General features: G+C 38.5%; 2 protein-coding genes across 2 annotated transcripts in view; one reads left to right on the top strand and one right to left on the bottom strand.

Annotated features, from left to right (window-relative positions):
- Nucleotides 1-328: 328 nt before the first annotated feature.
- Nucleotides 329-3,160, bottom strand: sp9 (sp9 transcription factor). Its single transcript, XM_015048811.1, has 2 exons — nucleotides 2,706-3,160; nucleotides 329-2,151 (listed from the first exon to the last, which is right to left on the bottom strand). The coding sequence occupies exons 1-2, from the start codon at nucleotides 2,724-2,726 to the stop codon at nucleotides 853-855; spliced, it is 1,320 nt and encodes a 439-aa protein (XP_014904297.1). The 5' UTR covers nucleotides 2,727-3,160; the 3' UTR covers nucleotides 329-852.
- Nucleotides 3,161-5,921: 2,761 nt separating this feature from the next.
- Nucleotides 5,922-22,819, top strand: part of LOC106957449 (obg-like ATPase 1) — a 55,507-nt gene continuing 38,609 nt past the window's right edge. The window contains exons 1-4 of the mRNA XM_015048812.1: nucleotides 5,922-6,093; nucleotides 6,194-6,285; nucleotides 10,198-10,341; nucleotides 11,088-11,215. Of these exons, the coding sequence (XP_014904298.1) occupies nucleotides 6,079-6,093; nucleotides 6,194-6,285; nucleotides 10,198-10,341; nucleotides 11,088-11,215 (379 nt within the window). The 5' untranslated portion in view covers nucleotides 5,922-6,078. The remainder of the gene's footprint in view (nucleotides 6,094-6,193; nucleotides 6,286-10,197; nucleotides 10,342-11,087; nucleotides 11,216-22,819) is intronic.

The following is a 22,819-nucleotide window of genomic DNA, read 5'->3' as shown; positions in this document are numbered from 1 at the left end:
GACGTGCTCCAAGTCATAATTAATACCATTTAACAAGATTTTCATTTGGGCATGAAATGTCTTTTCCGGGGCATTAAACATTAATTTATTCCATAGGGGAAACCATGGAAGCAAAAGGTGTTTTAGGGGTTAAATTATGTATATATATATATATATATATATATATATATATATATATATATATATAACATTTTTTTCTACATTAAATCCTGACAAATAAATATAAACTCTACATCACACGGCATGTTTTAAACATGTTTTAATTACGATAAATGAAGGTTTTATACGTGTGACTTTATACAGGTAAACATTTATATATAGATAATTATTTTTTTAGCAAAGAAATAAAAAAAATGATAAACAGAAGTTTTGAAAAGCTGTGTTACATACATATCCACAAAAGTGCGTCGAAAAGCAAAACTCCCTGATTTCCAGGATACCAACACGAAGAAAACAATCAGAGCCTATAACATTTACATGAAAAATAACACACTTGATTTTTTTTTTTTTGTTATTTTTTGAAGTCGTCAATATACAACACTGTCCAAGCAAAGTTCAACAGGGTTTGGCGCAGCATTTTCTCATCAACATCCTTTTCATTTTTTTCCCCCTCCCAAATATTCCTACAGTAAATTAAAGTTTTCTTTAGGATGAATTTACGAATGACATACTCATCACGCCAGAGAAGAATATATATATTTTTTAAATTTTGCAGTTGATTTTGGAAATATTTCCCCCACCCCCCTCTTTTTTTTTCTTTTTTTTTTCAAAAGTCTGTGAAATTGGACCCGTTTTCATTGTGCAGTTTATTTAATAAGCTGCTGTCTGTTGTTTGTTTTGGAGAATTAAACCTCACGGTTCGTCGTGAGGAGACGGATCCTTAACTGTAATTCTGGGGTTCACCCCCTCTAAAATAAGTTCTGGGGATTCGGACCTCGGGGTCTCCAGGTTACTGGTGTCGGTGTCACTGTCGCTGCCCTTTTTGCCCCCTCCGCCCGCCGTGTGCGTTTTGATGTGCTTGCTCAAATGGTCACTGCGCATGAAGCGCTTGTTGCACACCGGACAGGCGAACCTTTTTTCGCCGGTGTGGGTGCGTAGGTGTCTCTGAAGTTCGTCGGACCGAGTGAACCTTTTGCCGCAGAAAAGCCAGTTGCACACAAAAGGCCGCTCGCCGGTGTGCCACCGCAAGTGCGCCTTCAGGTGGGATGTTTTCCCATAGACTTTACCGCAGCCCGGGATGTGGCAGCTGTGCAGTCCCTTCCTCCGCAGGCTGGCCCCGGCGGGCCCCAGCCGCTCGGCCTCCTGGCAGTTCGGACAGTCACACGTCGCTCTGCCGGAGTACCGCCTGGAGGACCGGGATGAGCTACTTATTCCTGACGTGCCGCCTGAAATCATGGCGTTGGCGGCGGAAGCGTCCGTGTAAGTGGGAATGACTGTCTTGAAGCCGTCCTGCGTTAACAGGTGCTGACTGGTGGACAGCAGGTGAGATGCGGACGGGCTGATCCCGGTGGAGCTGAACGCCGAGTGCGTCAGCGAAGAGAAGTCCGGGTTGTAGCCGCTGAGCTGTGAGTGGATGGCCTGGGGCGTCCCAGAGTGCAGCGAGGTCTGGAGTGTGCCGGCGGGGTTCTGCACGTCCAGCCACGACCCGGGGTTGCTGTGGACGTCCCACCACGAGGATGCGCCGTTGGCGACGTCGCCGGAGATGGTGGAGTGGAAGCCGGACTTGTACCACGACTCGTATGGGTGCGCCATCCCCACCCGCGGGTACAGCGTCTCCGCCGACGTGTGCACTTTGGAGATGAAGGCGGACTGGCCGGAGTCCTGCGTCGTGACGCCGGCAGAGTTGGAGAACAGACCGCTGTATTCGGTGGAAAACGCGGAGGAAGTCGGCGAGGTGGAGGCTAAGCAGAAGGCGCTGTTGCCCGCGCCGCTGGTCGGCGTCAGTCCAGTTGAGGCTCGGCTCGTCGCCACCGTGAAACCGGGGAGGCTGGAGCCCAGGTTGCAGCTGGAGGAGGACCTTTTCCACGGGTGAAATCCGCCTTTGGAAAAAGCACTGGAGTCTGGCAAAGTTGTCAGAGGACTGGTGTTGCCGATTTTGTTGCAGGTTGCAGCCAGCATTGCGAGGGGTGTAGTTCCAAACCGTGGCTCTTCCTGAGGGCACACAGAACAAAGTTTCTCTTTAAAAACAAGCACCAGCAAATACCGTGAGGAGCTAAATATGGAGTATTTATGAAGTAATTATATTTCTAAGACATGGCACAGATCATTTATTGGCACAGACATATATGTTCCAGTCATGTGAGCAACACAGAGCAGTTTTAATACGTTTTCTAAACACAAGTAAAATATCAAAACCGCCACATAGTTTTCATACTGATGGTTGCAAAACTTTAATTATAAGAATCTGCAGAAAGTGGTCAAATAAAAGGCTGATATATCTGCAATCTGTCCAAGTTTGCTTTAAAGTTAAAAGTGCTACATTGTGGACACTTTTCCTCTTTTATAAAACTTTTAATTTGTGATTCTCTACAAAAAAAAACTGAAGCAAAAATATATATTTTTTTGCAAGCAAAAATATATATTTACAAGTGACAACAAACGCAAACATGGAAAAAAAACAAACAAAAAACATCAACAACAAAGTTTTTCAGTTTTTGCGAAAGAAAACAACTTTTTTTTTTTTAGGCGACTGAAGTCAGACTCACTCCGAGTATAGACGTAGCCATATCCGGGCTCTGTGCAGCGCCGAGAGTGTCCGCGGTATCGAGGCTGTATGACTCCAATGTGATTGAGATTTCACCGCGTTGTGACTCGGGTCACACGGGTTTGTTTCTCTCTCTTGGCTCGCAGCTACCCCGACACTACCTAGTTGTAGCGAGCGTGTTCTTTGAAGTACAGCTGGAGAGGACGCGCAGCCAATCTCGTGGCCGCATTCTTGGTCGGGGGTTCGTTGTCAGCCAATGAGAAGCACGACCGCAGAGAGAAACACCAAAAACCCCGCCGTCAATCATGTGCCGTGCAGCCTCTTGCCTCAGACTGTCACCCAAAGGCGCGATTTGATCTAATTTTTTTTTTAAATGCACGCAGTTTATTTTTACGCATTCTCACACGAAGGGCGCAATGTCCCCTCTCTTTTTGATGGCAGAATGGAGTTCGCGCTTCAGATCTCCAGGAGGTAAGCGTTTCGCTCATTTTATTAAAAGCGTTTGGCGGCACTGCTCTGAGCTTCCATCCTTATTTTCGATATTTAGATCATGGCCAATACAGCATTTAAAATTTGTTTTGGTTTAACTTGGGGATTACTTTATCCAAACAGGCTGGTTGCTGCCAGTGATATGTGTCATGCATGCCATGCTGCTGGTTGGGGGGTGGGGGGGGGAATCAGCTGCTCTCAGAGGCTATTATTTATTCTATTAATTTGATAAGTCGGAGTTGAAGAATTTATAAGTGGGGGGATGGATGAAGTTTGGAGTGGGCCTGCAGCTGAGCGCTCCCATGAGAGCGGAAGGCGTAAAACCGCATGTCAATCCAAATCAGATTTGGAGACACACATCTTAATGGATTAACTTTACACTTTTTTATTACCTTCCAGGTTTCATTAGTGTTGTTTTTTTTTTTTTTTTTTTTTTTGCTTTGACGCACGCGTTTCCTCCTGCGCACTTGTCTGGGAGTGCAGGTGAGAGGTTAATTAACAACGACAGCTTGTCTTATCAGCACTTGTTGCAAAATTCTTTAAAGGCAGGAATTTAAATTCTGCATCCTGCAAAGGTCCATGCGCTGCATGCACTTAACATGCATTTCCAGCCTAATTGCACATCCAATTAAACTAGCTCAACGACGAGGACGCCGTGTTATTACTATAGTTTTTTTTTTTTTTTTTTTTTTTCAAAATTTAGATGCTTGCAATTGACTTGTCAACAAGCACGCACATAGAAGCTTGTTAAAATGCTCGGAGATAATGACGCAATGTAAAAGTGACCTGCTCTGATGCGATTCGTCTTTTCTTCTCTCTTTTTTTTAAGTTAAAGCAATTTTCCAGTGAAGAAAAAAAAAACAGTTTGACCAAAGGATGTGAATCACCGTATTCAAAAACGGGCAGATAATGCTCTATTATGTGGTGTGAATGCTGCCAGTAAACACAGGCGCAATTTGTTCAAATGCTCTTCCTTTTCTCCTGCTCCAGAGCCTCCCATGCACCTTTTGGAAGGGGTGAATAAAAAATCGTCCTCATCAGGAAGTGAACGCTGCGAAGAAAGAAATTAAATCGTTTTATTTTGCAACCGTGACAATTTTTTGGGGGGAGGGGGGGGGAGGCTGGTAACTTTTGCAACATGCAGAACTGATTGTCGACATTTATTTTGGTAATAAACTTAGATTATTTTGGATTCTGGAAATACATACATCCATCACAGCAAATATAATAATAATAATAATAATAATAATAATAATAATAATAATAATAATAATAATAATAATAATAATAATAATAAACATTTTAAAATAATTTACAGCAATAATTGTTATTTTAAGGAGATCTGTGATCAGATTAATTTGGTTTATATGCAATAATTAAATAAATTAATTAATAAATAAGCAAATTAATTAATTATTAATGCAAAAATAAATCAATTTGTTTGGAGAATAAAAGCATTTTATCCCCTTAATGGAACTAGAAGACTGAACACACTCTTTCCTCGTCACTCGACTGAAAACTCAGAGTTGAATCTGTAATACCGCGCTGCATTCGTGAGCACTTCTCTGTGGCAATTAGGAGCCCATTACAAGCCATTAGATTGATCAATGTACCTTAAACAATGGGAATGATTTATTTGGTCGAACAAAACGCTCTGCATCTATTGTGACGAGTCTAAGTGGGGGTGCATCCATCAACAAAAGATAAATGATTATTTCAGATCTATTCATTTCTGAGTTTTTCCCCCGCAAAATGCACTTTGCCTCAAATCCAGATTATTAGGAGCTCATTTTCTGCATGCTAAACCCAGGCAAGCTTTACTGGATTGGGCCAGGGCTCGCTGGTTGCGCACGCCTCAATTTGTACGTCTGTGGAAGGAAGTTTATTTGAGGATGTTTAACTAATTGTTGTAATTTCGTGCGCCCATGTGGCTACACCTGTTCCTCTCTAAGGGGGTCTGGGTAAACTGTGTGTGAAGGGATGTTGCGCGGTGGATCTGTGCTGCTTCCTGTCTGACAGCTCCATCTACTCCAATGAAAAGTGCATGTTTTTGATTTTCCCCTGAAATTTGTTCTTTTTTGTTGTTGTCTAGAAACCGCTTCTACACCTTAATTTTGTTTTGTCTACAATCAGACAATGTCTTCCTTCATTTTCTATTTTCCTTAAGATTTTCACAGAACTTGCTGCAAGTTTTCCAGCGTATTCACTCCGTAATTTGGAAGACTAGACAAGGCCTACAATAAGAAAACACTTCAGCAACATTGTTCATCCTGACAAAAATGCCAGTATCTCTTCTTACTGGCAATAAGAAGAGATACTCAAGATTGATTAATAAATCAGTTTTGTTTTTTTTGTTTTGTTTTGGGGGTTTTTTTCCAGCTCAGGCAAACAGTATGGGCCTGGTTGCCTGCAGGGGCAGATCTGCAAATTTGTCTCCATTGAATGAAAGGAGGATATATTTCATCTGGCTGAGGCAAAACCCATTACAAAAAGACAAAGACGACAAGGCAGAAAGTTGATCCATAACTGTGTTACATAAAGGCGCCGCCTTTAATGCTGCCAAGCCTCTAACCAGGCCTAACTGGCCTTTTCCAAATACATTGCACAGGGTGGGTTTTATAGCTGCTCATTAACCCACAGTGATACTATTGACAGCTAAATATGGAGGTGCAGGGTCAGCTCGCCAGCTTACAGTGTCAACTTACATTTCCACATGCTGGATGCTTCTATTTTGAGTGCATGCAGACAGCGTAGGAGCTGAAGCGCTTGCAGTCAGGCTGGTTATGTTTAAGGACTGAGCTTCCCCCCCACTGCCTGTGAATGAATGTGCTTTTCTGAGTGTGTCATCTGCTGTGGAAGTCGATTCAGAGTTTAAGAGTGGAGACATGGCTCCAAAAAAGGTGTGTTTTGTGAAAGAAGAAAGGTTTCATTCAAAGAACGTTTATGTATAATGGCAAGTGCTGATTTTGACTGCAGACATGTCCACGGTGTCTTCGTTAGGCCAAAGGAGATGATGCACCAAAGCCACCGCCGCTGATTGGAAGGTTTGGGACTGCTCTGAAGATAGGGATTGTCGGATTGCCCAATGTTGGGTAAGTATGGCTATAATGGCCTTCTCTGTACATCGCTGTTACATTCTTTCTTTTCTTTAATCATACATATACAAACAGTAATATGTGCAGAGCAGAACATTGTTGCAAGTCACTGTAAAAGCAGAACTTTAAAAGTATGAAGAGGTTTTGTAAAAAGTCTGTTCTCCGAAAAGAACGCATGCCCCAATGCAAACAAAACTTTGGAAAAATGATCTTCGTTTCAGTGTGGAAGACGTACCAGTCGTTCTTTCGCTGCAACGGCTGGTAAATGTCTGAAGCCATGTGCTCTCCTTTCTCTTCTCTTTCCTTTCATGCCTATCGGATTTCGCTTTCTCTTGAACTGCTCCAAGCTACTTGTCCTGTCTTCTTTTATATGTTTTCTGTTTAGGTAAAGAAGATAGCAGAGAGTTGACGTTTACAAGAATTTATTATTTATGAGTTAGGATTATTGCCACCATTTGTCTTGATTACAAAAGAGTACGCAAATGCCATAAGGTATTTTCCTGAGGTTCTACAGTTGTTCTATACAAAATGCAAATTTATGATTAGACGACAGCAAGCAAAATGTTTCATACTTTACAGATCAGAAACTTAAACTTTCCTTGGATCTGAAAAGAAAACTTTATAGATTTTTTTTTCCCTATTTCATACATGTATCAAAGCTGAGAACTCTCACCATTTCCATTCAATGAACACATCAACATTAAATGCCCATCTTTAAGTTGAATATAAAAAGATGAAGAGCAGTATATGTTTTGTAGCATAAATGGGAATTATCTTGTAGTTTCTTAATTTTCTGTTAGATTCAAAACTAACTGCTAACTCTATCACATGACCTGGGTCTAAATGAGAGGAAAGGGAGGAAACAGTGTTCCATGTGCAATCCAGTCATCTCTTTTTAAGGTATTTTTCTTTGAAGAGTGTATGTGTATTGGGATCAGGGGTGCTGAATTCACTGAGTTCTGTTGCATCTGGAGGGGTACATTACTTTTATCATGCTGTCAGTGTCTAATTTTGATTATTACTAATCAGAAAGCAGGGTGATTCTAGCTTGACCACTGCCTCATTTCGCAATTCTGCTTGATTCTCATCTCCCTTCAGTGCTCCTTCTGGGATTTCTCCCATTGAGTTTAATTTTTCTCATTGAATATCAACCAGGGAAACTAATAAACATGGGGAGTAGTTTCTAATGATTGATGTTGATTTTCTGTATCGTTTTAGAATTGTAGTCTGCCTATATAGGGTTGTAGATTGACAATGGTAGCAGAGGAAGAGAATGAAGCCATTCAGTCCATGTTGGCCACGCTTCCAAATATTGAGCAATTAAAGTCAGATCAAGAGGAATAATGTATAAGTTATTTTACTGCCGACAAAGATGTTGTGATCCTACACCCCACAAGGTTGTTCACATCATATGCAATTTCCCGTACGCTTCATTGAGGAAGCACATTATATACATCACAGCTAAACATTAGCAATTGGGTAAATTCAGATCCAATCGTTTAAAGCTTCAACAGAGCCCACGCCTCGAGTCAGCAATCATTTCTCAATAGCCAATGGTCCAGATCCTCTCTATGAAGCAAAGTGAAGAATAAGGGGCTGGTTTTTTACCAGGCTACGGTAATTTAACAGTTTCACTTTTAGTTTCAGTCTGAAGTGAGAGAATCTGGATCAGTGCAGACAGAGCATCTGCATAGTGTAGCATGAGATTAGTTTGTGAAGCTCATGTGATAGAATTATGTCATATGCCAAATATTAAACAGCTTGTCTGACCTGGTGATCAGATCATGTATGCTACAGTGCGTGCGACTTTATTGTGCATGCATAGCACCTCTCTATAACTTGGAAAATCAGATATGCAATAGTATGATGGGGCAGAAGGCCAGAGATGGAGCTATGACATTGTTTCAAAATGGTTGTGCACGGGTCATCTACACTAAACACCTCAGTATGAAATGATCTCATCTTTAAAGGCCTTTAAAATGAAGTGTTTTTTTTTTTTTGTAAAACATTTGTTTATTAAAAAAAGATTCCTCCAATATTTGGGGGCTCATGTTACTGTGTCAGGGTTTACCCTCTTAGAGATCGTGTTTGCAGCTCAGGACGTATTAAACCAAGACACATTCCCTGTTGCTTTATTTTTCAGGTACAACTGTGGGATTATGTCAGCTTCTAATAAGCTGATGGGTTAAAACTTTTTAATATACTCATAAACAAGCTTAAATAAAACAAAGCGTTCTAATATACAGCTGTTGTCTAGTTAATTTATTATAGTTTTTTTTTTTTTTTTTTACCAATGAAGTCACCAGGATTGTTTTAATTAAAGTTTTGACAGGTCAGGGGTTTGTTTTAGCAGTTACTTAACTCCAGTTTGGATAGTGGTTTCCAGTGGTGGAAAGTATTACATACAGCTCCAGTTTCCTGCAGATGTCTGTTCATATGCAGGACCAAGTTGGTGGCATGCAAGGTTCTGAAGGCTTCTGCAAACAGATCCCTTTGTACTGTCCAGTGTTTTCATTTCTCATTCTGGCAAAACCACAGTTTCTTCCTCACATAAGAAGTAGAAGTTGTGAGGTTGTGGCCTACCACTACATATTTATGTCAAAGTAGAACCAGTCCACCCTCCGACTTTCTCTTTGTGAATGAACTGTGTTCAGATCCAAACCATCTGTTATTTGGGTGTAATTTAAAATGATTTACACTTGGGAAACTGTCTGACTTTATCTGTCATGAACTGGAAAAACTTCATTCCTGTCTATTTAGCTCTTATAAAACCAAACTTTCTCAAGCCCCTCCACTGGATGAGTTCAGATAGATTGTGATACTCTTATTTTGCCTAAGCATCCATTATTGTGAAACTGACAAATTCCCCGATAACAAGCTTTGCCATATGGTTTGACTTCAACTTACACTTCAAATTCAATTTAATGCTTAGTTTAATTAAACTAAATGATTCAGAGTGCATAGAAATAATAATTAGGGATATATCTGCATTGGCATCGTTATCAATCAGTCATTTTTTAAAGCATATTGGTCCAATAAGACAACTAGGCCGATATTAGTAACCATTATCTATTTCCATCTTGTTGCTGTTTATCTACATTTTTCCAGAGGGCTGAGGGATGTTGCCTGATCATGTGATATTTGATGCAGTGCAGGACTCTGAGGTGTTTAACTGAACCAGAGAAGCAACAGTCAGCTATGTGGTCACTTTTTCATGGGGATAACAGGAACATCGATATTGGACATTTTCAATATCAGCCTAAATTTTCACATCAATGAATCTGTAATCATAATTAAATCCTAATTAAATCTTTTTGACATTTGACCTGTACCCTTATGTGAAGGTAGGTAAATGAATGGACACAAAATAGAATAATAGCTAATGCAAATATTAATAATTATTTCACTTGAAGTATTTGGCCCAGTTATGCTTTTTTCAGTTACTATTTTAAGTAAGTATTTAACTATGAACACATTACTCACAGATTACATTAATTCTATCACTAAAAATAAGTTATGTCCTATCTCCTGCTTTTCTTTTTTATCAACAGAGACGTGCATCAATCATACTTGAGTTGAATAAAGCTTTAAGTCTTGCGCTCTAAATGTCAGATTTTTGTTTCATTTTATTAAAACAGCTTGTACAAAGTAAAGCAGCATCCATGCGATCACAGCATGGCATTTCATGTTCACTCGATCTACCTGAGGATTATCAGGAATGTGCAATTAGCTTTAGAAGTAAAATCACTGGATTATTACGAGTTACTTTCTGTTTTGTGTCCCGAAGAAGAAGAAGTCAGCTTACCTCAGCGTTTACCTCAGTGTTTCAGGTTCATCCTATCAAACCATCAAGGATCTACACAGCAGCATTTTCAGATGTCCTGACCTCAGTGCTGTTGTTGTTTTCAGGAAGTCAACCTTTTTCAACGTGCTGACAAAGAGTCAGGCTCCAGCAGAAAATTTCCCCTTCTGCACCATTGACCCAAATGAAAGCAGAGTGCCCATTCCAGATGAACGCTATGATTTCCTCTGCCAATTCCACAAACCTGCCAGGTATGGGGTCTCATCCTTCACGCATTATTCACACCTCGCATCTGTAGCCTCTGATGGCCCCCGTGCTATAGGCGTGAGAAATCACACAACAATGTTGTTGATATGTGGCTATAAGATGTGCGCTGTGATGTTCAATTGGTGCTCTATTCTCCTTCTTTTCAAAGAAAGGGAAAAAATCAAACACATCTATTGAGGCTGTTTAAGCAGACAGAATTCAGTTGTTCAGGCTACAATATGATCTAAAGTATTTATCATCAAATGCATGAAAAATGAGTCCCACTTCTTTTTTTCTTCTGCAGCAATACAAATAATCCCACAAGCTTCTTACAAGAGAATATTTTACATGTTTGGATTATTGTTCCAACAATGTTAGCTGTAATATTTGAAATCTAGACAAGCAGCTGTTAACATTAGTGTCAGTATATTTTGCAAGGGTAAGATTTTTTGTGACGATGTCTTTATTTGCACCCATTGGATCATCCTGAGCAATACTTTGAAAATCCTCCTTTTTTGGCCATCAGGTGTCATTCCAATTTTTTTACCTGTTGCGTCCCTGATTTGCATGGATTTTTTATGTTTGTGGATTACTTGATTTGTTGCCAATATTTTTTGAGAAATTTAGAACAGTGCTAACATATGCTGAAAGATCTCAAACTATAAGAAATCTGCTGTCGAATGATCTTGAAACTGAGAACATAAGACGGAGCTGAAGAGATTTCTGTTCCATCTATTTTTTTCCCTTGTAGTAAAATCCCTGCATTCCTTAATGTTGTGGACATCGCTGGCCTGGTGAAAGGTGCTCATGTCGGCCAAGGCCTGGGAAACGCCTTCCTCTCCCACATCAGCGCGTGCGACGGCATCTTCCACCTGACACGTGAGTCGTTACTTACTTCCTTATGACATATGTTAATATTGTAGACCACCGCTAAAGTTATTTATTTAACAGTGTTTTTTTGAAAACAGAGTTGTAGTTTCTCTTAGTTTTACTCTAAGAACATCTGGAACTAAGATCAACTTTATAGGTAGAATAAATGAAGGTAAATCAACAATTAGGTTCCTACAGGAAAGCCTCTTGGACAAAAATCAGTCCTTTATAATTTTTTTTAAACTGTTTGATTTAAATGGGGTTAAAAGAGGTAAGTGTCTTGTTTCTTATCAGATTGTTTTTTTTTATTATTACTATTATTTCTACTTATCTTCATAACCTTTCTAACATTGTTCTTTATTTACCTTGTTTGCAAATATTGCTTTCTGCTGTGACAGACTTTAAATCATTTTCAGTGTTTGTTCTACACCTCTGGTTCTTTTTCATTCTCATGGTCTTTGTCTTGGCCAATTAAAGTGTTACGCGCTAGAATAATTCACATCACAGTGAGTAAAATGAAGAAGAAGAAGGTCCTTTTAGAAAGAAATTGCAGACTTTGTTTGCTGATTGTATTGACTTTCCTCCTGTGTGAAAAGAGCTCTGATTGGAGCAGGTGAGAGAGTGAACAGATGGAAAAATGTTTAAAATGCAGTCATTCTTTCATCTTGTTCTTAAGTTATCAGAGACACATTATGTCTCTGGCAGGGAATTTTTCCTCTTTGTTTGGTTCATCTTCACATTTTGAGATGTTTAAATTAGAAAAACCCCGCACTGCAAAATGTAATAATGATTTAAAGGACCTGTCAGGTGAGATTAACTGTTTCCACTTGAGTTGGCAATGAGTTTTCTTGTAATAAAAGTCATATAGCAAGATTTATGTTATTCCATTATTTTTAATCATAAGCAGATACCAAAAATATGATTAACTTAGAAACTTTATAACTTAGTTATTATGTCTGTGGCTTTTTAGTCAATTTTAAGTCCCTTTGTTCCCCCATAAAAGACAGTATCCAACAATAAATGGGCACTTTTAAACTGTACAGCCAATATTTCTGAAACAAGATTTATTATGCTGTTCTGCTACAAAGTGGAAGAGTTACTGTCTAATTTAAGAAGAGTAAAAAATTAGAGATGCCCAAGACGTTTAGGTTATGCGAGACAAAGACAGTACACACCGCTTTCAATTTTATGGTTTTATATACAGTTGCATCCCAAAATCATTCAATCCCCCCCCCACCCACTCCCCCCCTGCCCTCCACCCACCGCAGATCAGGAGTATTGACATAATACAGAATGTTTTTAATTGGAAAAATTGAATTACACAAGAACAGATTAAATAGTTAAATAAAACTGCAACAAGTTTATTCAAATTCAACGCTAAATACATACATTGTTAACTTACGTCAATGACTGCGTCGAAGTTAATCAATCCTCTGAACCATCCAGTTCACCTGTTGCATCATGTTAGGGATGGCTTTGCACAAACAAGGAAAATCTTTTTTAAAACAGATACCAAAGGCTCTGAATCTCCCTAGAAATACAATTGATGGCATAATTTGCCAGGTCAAAGTTAAAGGAACAGTAGCCACACACCTTAGTGGCAGAAACAGGAAGTTATCAATGACTGCCTGCAGATTACTGAGGGGACAAGAGGTCCAAAAACCTTGACTGACAGGAGAAGACCTGCAGCTGAAGGAAGGCTGCTTTCTCTAAGAGGTATAAGGCCAAACACTGTAGGTTTGCAAAATAGCATCTGCATGAATCAGAGGAGTTTTAAAACAATGTCCTGTGGAAATTGAACAAAGACAGAATAACATTTTAGTGGAGATTATTTCAACACAACTGTAAATGAAGTGGACATTATTCTGAAATCAAATAGCTTTGTTTTTTGAGGTTGGTAAACTGATTAATCATACCTACTGTGCAGGTTGGTGTACTCATGGTCACAAAACGTTTGGGCTAAAACTCTTTATCAATGTAAAAGTGTTATGGTAGGCTCAGTGTTTCACATTTTATGCTCTGACTCCCAACAAGAACCAAAGGCAATTTACAGATTCAAGTTTTAATTGCAAAACACATTTTTTTGCAATTAAAACAATGCGGGTTTGTGGAGTACAAAGATAAAGGACATAAAAAGGCTGAAGTTCTGAGTCGCATTGTTATAAAAAAAAAAGGCCGATGGATGGCAAAAAGCTACATCAGTGTCAGGCATTGCTAACAAGAAGATAGAAATTCACTGGCGAATATCAGTAACAGAGAAAAAGAATAGAAATGCACTAATGAATAAAGAAGGAAATATAAAAATTAATTAAAAACTGTTCAAATTTTAACATCTTGGATGGAGTAGCTTGTCAGCTAATGAGCAATTTCTCCTTAGAAATCAATAAAAGTTGGTTTTTACCAAATATAAAATTATAGTTTTCGTTAGTAGGAAGGAGCTACCTATTGTTGTTTCACATTTGGGAAACAACATGTATGTTTATTTTAGTAGGAAATGTTCCTCTTTGTAATTGCCAGATTTTTTTCTTGTTTGCATTCGAGTTTGTCATTCTTCTGATGGGTATTATGGTGTTTAGTGCAGTATATGCAGTAGCATTACTCATGTTGAGCTATGGATATTTCATATACTCTATTGTAAATGTGGTCAAAAGGACCCAGTGTTCCTTTTATTTTTGACTGAGGACCAAATGTATATATGCCAGATGCTCATCCCAAAACCAACTCTTTTGTTTCCTCTCAGTCAGAGACGGCAAACATAGCAATCGGAAATAGATATCGAAAGCTTCTTCTGTGCAGCTATCTGCTCTGGCATGCTATTGTTTCCACACTTGTCAAGTCTTTAGAAACAATGCGGTTTGTTTCACAAGTTAAACATTCAACATAGCAGCTTTGGTTTTGTAATTATATCTATCTGAGCAGAGTGCAGCACAGAAGCCTCTTCTTTTATATAGCTTGATTATATGCTTGAGAAAATCTCACTTCTGTTTAGAGTGGGATTTTTTTTTTGTTAGGTTTTTTTTTGTTTGTTTGATTTTTGCAGAAGTATTCATAGCTCAGAGTTTTATTCAAAGCTCACAGTTATTTTATTGTTGCTACTGAAATTCAACTTTATTCACCTGAATCTGATGTGATTAATTAATCGAATCAAATTATTTCATTTTATATGTTTTTTACTGAAATGTAAGCAAAAAGTCTAAAAATCACAGTATATAGATGGCCCCCAAAAGGTACAAATGCTTTGATTTTTTTTAGTTGCACATACATGTTATCTTTGTCTTCAAATTTTAAAAATTGACAAAAAATGTACCTTTACGTTTTAGCACCAAAATGTAACAATTCATAGAAGAATATAGGCAACAAAAAAAAAAAACAATGTGCAAACTTTACTTTGAAGGAAAGGCCAGCAAAAGTTCAATCAAAGTGCAAATTACTAAACCTTTATGTCTTTCAAGAGTTTCGACAGTCTGTTAGCCTAAACCACAAAGTTATTATTTGCACAATTATGTAACCTTACTTGTCCAAAATAGGTTTTTGTTGTTAATCAAAAATCCACATTGACTTTATGGACCATTTTTGTAGTTTTCTTGTAACAACTTTTCTTATAGTTATTCTGGTCCTTAGGTAAAAAAAAATAAATAAGCAACTTTGACACTCTTGCATTTCATTATTCTTGTAGAATTTAAGATGGACCTGTAGAATAGCGCTCTCTTTCCTCCACCTTCAGACAGGAGCTGTCAGTCAGCTGCGTAAGAAAGTTTAATTGAGAGGATATATCCAAAAGTTTTTCCTTACTCTCAAATAGATCAGACAGATTTTTAGAAGTACTTTGATCGGTGAAAGCCACAGAAAGTTGTGGCTAGCATGCTTTGAGGTAACGCTGTCAAGCTTTAAGGGCGAACATGCATATGGGTAAAATAAAGACCCTGATAGCGCAGGTACCCCAATTTGTCAATGTAACCTTAGAAAGAGTAGAACAGTAAAGACATAAAAATCAGCATATAATAATTCAAAACCACAACAAATTTAAAGTTGAGTCTTTTATGTCAGGTTATTCACTTTGTAGTGTTTTAGCTGATTCTTGTTTTAACTTTAATCTTTCTCAGGAATTGGGATTTAATTGAGAGTCTGAACCTGATTCCTAAAATATCTATAAATTTTATAAATCCCATGAAATCACTATTGTATCATATTTTATGATTATATAATAGTCAGAGTGACTGTCTGCAACTCAGCTTTGATAATAGCATAGATTTTATGAAAACTGTGGTAATAATCAGTCATATAACAACATGAAATGTTATTTTAGTAACAGTAAATTAGTGGGAAGTAAGTTAAAAATGAATTTTCTCTTGAAGTTTTCTCTCTTCAACATACATATATTTTTTTAAATCCCCAATAGCTTTGAAAAGGCCATATGAACTCTCCTTTGTGGTGACAGCTTGAACGCTTATTCTACTAAACTCACAAGGCTTCTGCCCCCATCGTAAAATGTGGGATGGATGTTACTAGTCTCTCTGCAGTGACTGGAAAACAATTGGAACCCAACAGTCTGAGACAAGACACAGACATGTTCTACTTCATCTCCTCTTCTGTTTCAAACTCACGACTCTGCCAGTTTACCTGGCCTTATTCCCAGATGTTTGCTTCCCAGCAATTAGATGTTTGAACGCTCACTCAGGGCCTCCCCCTCCTCCCTAACATCCCTGCTGGAAGCATTGGGTTCAGCGCTAACGAGGACTTATTTATGGCTGCATGATACTCAGTAAGTACCTAGCCTTGAGATACCAATGGTAAAGCACTGTTAATCTTGAGGGACCTTCTGTGGTTTTGGGGCGGCCAAGTGGAAAATAGCTGTTACATTTGGCAAAGACATTTCTGTTACTGTGATCTTCAGGCTGTCAGCGCCCGAAATGCCCGGCTAAGTTAAACGTTGTGCAATTCCCGTCAGAGTTGTTGTAGATGCTGATTACTCCGAGTGTTACAGCAAATATGAACATGCCTCTGACTGAAGGAAGACACTCAGCTGTTGTATAACAGCCTAATGACGAAGATATTATGGGTTGTCCATAATTGTATTGACTTTATGGAGAATCCTTCTTAGCACTGTCATCTCCAGTGTTTCCACAGCAGCCTCCAGATCAGAACTGGGCTTCTTTATCAGCTTGCTTAGCTTTTTTAGGTCCCTGTCTCTGATGCTGCTGCCCCGACAGATCTTACTGAAAACTCAGCGGGACCTTCGCTTGCTCTGCGTCTTCCTGCATACAGATTCACTGCTGCATTTCTAGTGAAATCTGTTAACCTCACCCTGAGACATGTACAGAAATCCAACCTTTGCTTTCCGCTCATGTGCTTAGTGAGGGAGAAATCCCTCTTGAAGAAATTATTTTTAATATGACCACTAGTGCTACAATTTTTGGCCCCACTAACAATTTCAATTTCTATTAAAATTTCTACGTTGAACAGATCGTTGAGGAACTTTTGTTTCGTGATCCCATTATCTTTTGTCTTTGTGCTGCTGACTGAATATCATGTGACACAGAGGTAATTTTCCCTTACACTCTTTTCAAAATAAGAAAGACAGGAGAAAATATCATTCATTCAAGGAAGATATGTGCTGAGCAGGGTTCGTGTTAACCAGATACTTTCTGTATTTGTTTATTTTAATAATAATAATAATAATAAAATGTATTTTCTTGTTCCCCAAGAATAGTTACCTTTGAGGTATATTACAGGTGTATTAATTCCCTGTGACTTTATGCTGTATGAGTGACCCACTGGAAAAAAAAAAACAAAAAAAAGGACCTGATTATCTCAGCCACAGGCGTTACAAGCAAACTAGACTGACTATTCAGGCTGAGGTGATTTATAGCTGGCCTTCCTCCCGTCTGACGCCAGTAATGGCTGCTCTCCGGGCATTCAGCCCTATCACTCATCAACTCACGGATTCTCAAACTTGACAGACGTCCAGGATGCCTCCGTCAGCCCAGTGCGCTTAGCAGTGAGTAAATATGTCATCTGTTTCCACAGCTCAAACAGTCAATATTGGCCTTTGCTGTTGCTGTTGTTCTGTTTCTTAATGCTTCATTAGACCTTTGTAATATCAACTTAGTTAACTGGAACATATGGAACATTTTTTTCAGTCTCATGCTCATTGCTGTTGTAATGATTAGTTTTGACAAATTAGACTTGAGGTTAAGGTCACAAAGCTTAGGTTCTCCTTGAGGATTTTCAGGTAGAAAGGAGAATTCATGATTTGGTACAAATACAGCATCAAAACAACCTAAGACCATCAATCCACCCTATGTAATTAAGGTACACCTCCCAAAAATTTCTATTTTTTTCTCCCCAGTGTACTAAAGTGTTATATTTCTTTCATATGTGACCAAGTTAGCCGGATAACAAGGACTTCTCAGGCTATAAATACCTTACGATGGTGATAGTCTCAGTTGCCTTCTTATTCTTTATCTTGTGAATTTTCTTGAGCAAAAACAGCAACACTGTATTATAAACAGGTCAGGAAAAAAAAAAAAACCTCCTCCCTGAGCGTCATGTGGTTCTTTGTTTATGTTGGTTCCTGCTTTAAGCAATATTCTGACTGTGAAGTCTCAATCATGTGTCTGTGGCGGGATCGTCCTCCCTTTGTGTGTGTGTGTGTGTGTGTGTTTCCAGGCTGTGTTGAGGTGCTGTCGCAGCATTTAAATGAGCATTTTGCTTCGGCGAGAATGAAGAGTTTTTGTCAGCCTCCACTCATCGAGGATGATTAGAGAAAAATGTCTACCCATCTTGACTGGAGATCGCCACAGCTCCAGATAACATGCCCAGTGATTGAAGGTCGCAATATTTTGAATTCTAATGGGCCCGCAAGATGAATTGCCTGAAATAGACTGTAGAATCTTCCTGCTTCCTCTTCACACCCCCCTCCGCCTGTCCGCCGTGAAAAGAACCACTGGGAATGGCGAGGCCCGATGATCATAGAATTATTGGACGGTGATTCTACACCCTTCAAAAGGGAGTTGCTATGGAGATCTCGTTCCAAACTGTGAAATGATTCACCTTTGAAAGACTGGAGGGCCTGAAAGCCGAACACATCATTGTTCAGGTGGCAGTTGGTTAGGAAATTGCCGGTGTCTGTGCAATCAGCAGCCCTGTAGTAGTTAGGGATCTGAAAAGGTTTGTTCTCTGGATGATGTGGGACAACAGTTCCCTGCATACGACTGATCCTTTCAATCAAGACGCCCTCATGTTTAGAGGTTTAACAAAATAAATGGAATGACAGAGGTTAAGCTAATGAAGAGGGAATTAATGCGACTGCTTTCCTTGTTTTTGGTTTGAAATCACAGACTTCCTTGGACTTTCAACTGCACTCAGGTCAGACATGTCTGTACAGGTTACCATAAGCAACACTTTTCCTCTTTGCCTTTCCAGGGTTACTATCATGATGGCCATACATGTTTTTAAAATTCAACTTTTATGGTAAACCTTCCATGCACAATTAAAGACATCCAAGCACACAAACCACACTAGAAAAGATCAGATCATTAAGAAATCATACATTTACAGAGGATGAGGAACTGAGAACCAACAATTATGTAGTTTATAAACACCAGAAATTATTTTTTAGAAATTCATTAAAAGCTAAACAGAAATATACCAATATCTAAATAATTAATTAATAATAATCTAAGCTGGAGGAAATTCATTGTCATCAATGTTTTTATCATTAATTGGTACATCAGTACAAATGTCAGTATAGATCTGTGTGTCATCAGCATGGCTTCGTAAATTAATTAAATGTGTTTTGATGTAATCCTCATATTCTAATGCATAAAATGTGTGGGGCCTGATATTAAACCTTGAGGTTCTCTGTGGTTAGAGTAAGATAGTGAGATATAAGCTGAGCCTCTTAAGGGGCTTTTAAAGAGTGATTTAAGTTTGTCTCCCTAACTGTGAAAGATATTGTGAAACCATGAATGAGTTTAAAAACTGTGGTATGAAAAATTGAGCCTTGGCGTATTACAAAGTTTAACCTCTTACTTGAATAATTATTCAAATAATTTTCTTAAATTAGAAAGAAAAGCAAATTAGAAGTTGACATTAATTTTTTTAGGAAAACAACATCTGAAGAAAATAGTCCAAAAAAGTGAAGACATGTTTTTAAAAGGAATAAGGCATTGTGTCTAATATCCCACTTTTTTGCCTGAAATATGAAATAAGATTATATTTCCAAGGATATTATCCATACACAAGGAAAAATCTATATTCTGTTAATGCTGCAATTTCACAGTGATCAGTTTTGAGAAATGGGATGCTTAAAACTTCAATAATCTCTGATGAAGTAAGACCATCTTTTGGTGTCAAACAGTTTTTTAGTACCCAATGTAGCTGCCATAATTAACATTCGCTGTATCACAACACATCTTCCATGAATTTAGTTCTGGAAGCCAGATTTCTATCAAATCCATGGATCTAAATAAAACCGACTGAGCACAGGAGGTTTCCTGAATGAACGTAGATACCCTCATGTATATTGCTTGTGTTTTTTTTATGCTTGGAAGTCGTCCATGATGTGCTTTCCCCCGACAGACTCATAAAATAGCTTTTACTGCCCTGAATGCCAGGAGGATTGCGGCGCTGAGTTTGCATGAACATTTTTAAAGGCAGCGTTCAGGAATGCAAGTTCTTTAGATGTGCTCTCACCCATCCTGCATGTGAAAACACGCACAGGAAGTAAGAAGTCAATGAATACTGTAATTTACCTGAATTATGTTGACCACATATCCTCCCAGTGCAAGCAGGAGCTTCAGAGGAGGCACCTCAATCAGTATTGATCTTCCCTTTGCACGGATAACTGCCTGGTCTGTGTGCCTTGCAGAAGAGCAATGATTTAGGATAACTTAAGATTACTTGATGTTTTTTGTTGTTAAACTCACGCACACTCTGAAAGAGGAGACGTTTCCCAGAAGCCTGGTTGCAGAAAACATAATGGAGTTAATGTAAAATCACGAGCCTTCTCTGTTGTTTTGTTTTTCCTTTTAAAATCACTCTCATTTGTAAATGTCAGAATAAGTTATTTCTTCTCGGGCTACATCTGCCTGGGGTGCTGCTGTAATTTTGAGCAGCTTAGCCTGATCCCTAATCAGGCCATTGAACGCAACTCGCTCTCCAGAGAATAATCCCATTGTTCTGTCAGCAGAGGAGCACCTGTTAATAGTGTCTTTATGCATGTCTACATACACTGCTCGAACCGAGGCAGTAAAAATTTAATCGTGGGACGGCGCTGACTCCTGAAAAAGGCCCCCTTTCAGCGTCTTCCCTTGTTCCCTCGTGTTTTTATTGTCTTACACGCGGCTTTGTGTGGCGGCGCCGTTTCATAAAGCCTGTCTTCTCTGCCCTGACCCAGTTGTTAAAAGGACTAATTGTGGAGATTGGCCCATCAGATTTTTCTTCTCCTTCATGCATTTGTTGTCCAGCTCTAAGCCCTGAATGGGAAGGTGGTTAAAGTGGATGTGAATGTTAAATTAGGCGAAATGAATTGAGGAAAATTACTCTGGAATGAGAGGACTAAATATTGAGTGGTCAGCTGCGCTTGCTCTTTAAAAGCTTGTTTGAATTTTTGATTTGGACGTTTTCTTTACCAAAATGTTCATGAATTGCTGATTATCTTGGGATTTGTTGCAAAAATAATCGTTTTATTGTCGCTCTTAAAACGCTGTATCTTTAAATGCTTCATATTTCCATGAAGCTTTTTAACACTGATTGAGAATCAGTGAACGTATACCTTTACCGTCTGAAAGACAGTGCCTCAGAACTGTACATCCTAATTCTTCATAATGTATGTATACTCTTGCAGCTAACAAAATGATTACTTTGCATTATATTCCCAGAGTTCATGCAGACACAATGGCAAATTTTTATTCCAATCAGTGCTAAACAGCGAGCTGCTAAATTGGAGCGGCAAAACAATAATTCCACTGATTAGCCCCTTTCTGTGTGGCGTAAGTGAACTGTTTATACTGTGGAGTACCTCTGCAAGAGGAGAGGAACCAAAACAGCCTGATTAGGCAAAGAGTAATTGAATAAGTTCATTTCACCATGAGGACAAGGCACAGGATGACAGCTTGCACCAAAGTCTGCAGCTTCTGTTGACTCGCATGAGTAATAAGGTGTTGGATGTTGGGATGTGACGCGTTTTGATGTTGATTGTAAAAGCTGTCTGGAGGGCTTTTATGAAAAAAAATCAGGTGTTTATCACTGCTTCAGCCAGTAAAAGGGATCGTTTTGGTATCTGCATATTTGAAAAAGATATAAAGATTCAATGTTGCCGAGCCCTTGTTATCAAATAAGGCAAATTAAGCCAAAGTGCAGCAATTCGCTAATTATTTTAACTGTATGTGTCCTTGAAAGACAAATCCAACTTGTGACTTTTGAAACTATTTTATTTTTTATATGCAAACATTTGAGTCAGCATTGCTGGTTGCCTTTCTTGTGAAATACTTTAACTCCTACCTCTAAAGGCCCCTTTTACTTTACTTTTTACTAACTGCAAATGTTGAACATAAAATAGACGAAAACCTCGTTATTATATTTTTAAACAGAATCATTAAGATCCAGCTATGGCTCAACATAAAATAGAGGAAATGGTGAAAGTATGACTTATGAAGGAATGATTCAGATTCATTCTTAACATCCTAATATTATTAATCAACATAACAAGAAACTACAGCAAAAGAGAAACATTAAACTCTGATTCATGCTGTCAGTGTAGTGTTGACAGATGCTGTTTATTGCATCTGTCATGAATAATAGTACTGAAACTGAAAAGCTGTAAATGATTTTACCAACAGAAGTTTTAGCAAAAATATTTTTATTTCTTCTATGCCTAACTTATGTTTTGTATGTAAGTAAAGAACTAAAATTCCCTTATGTTTTAACATTATTTACCTAGTTTTATGTTTCCTTACGCTGATTCATTAACATTCAAAGACGGATTTGTCATAGAAACACCTCGCAGTTGTAATAAAGTTTTATTTGTGCGTTAAAAAGCTGAGTACGTATCTTAGATTGACATTTGCGTCATGCCACAATGTATGCCAAAGTTAGGAAAGAGAAAAGTTAATACCTCATAATTTATAGTCTTCAATATGTACATGGCTCAATCATTTGCATCATATTTAATGGCAGACACATATAAAGTTTTTGCTAGAAGCCATATATGAAATTGTGCTGATAACTTGTAGCGTGCTGCTACAGGCCTGGCTATGAACATCACCAATAACTCCATGACACGATCTGCTGTTCTTTACAATTAGCTTGTAGCTCATTTTTTCCAGCTTCCACGTAACCATGTAGTTCTCGAATCACTCATGCATCAATAAGCATAAAACCTTCAGTGCTGAGGCCACACCTAGACAATGAGTTAGACCTGAGTCAATTCTGCATGTTGCTATGATTTATGCCAATGAAATTTGTTTAGGTTTGGACTAATTAATAACCACCTGGTCTAAAAAGTGGTTTAAACTTAGAATTAAAAATGTATAAAGTCGGCAAAAGTATAAATATAAAAACGTACAGAAGAACTTAGTCTAGGGGGGGCGCCGCGTCATTGCAGGGGGG

This window comes from Poecilia latipinna, unplaced genomic scaffold (assembly GCF_001443285.1).
Source record: "Poecilia latipinna isolate Pla-1442-1.1 unplaced genomic scaffold, P_latipinna-1.0 Scaffold903, whole genome shotgun sequence".
In the NCBI taxonomy this organism is placed as follows: domain Eukaryota; kingdom Metazoa; phylum Chordata; class Actinopteri; order Cyprinodontiformes; family Poeciliidae; genus Poecilia; species Poecilia latipinna.
The sequence above is the reverse complement of the archived record's forward strand: the minus strand, read 5'-3'. Positions and strand labels throughout refer to the sequence as shown.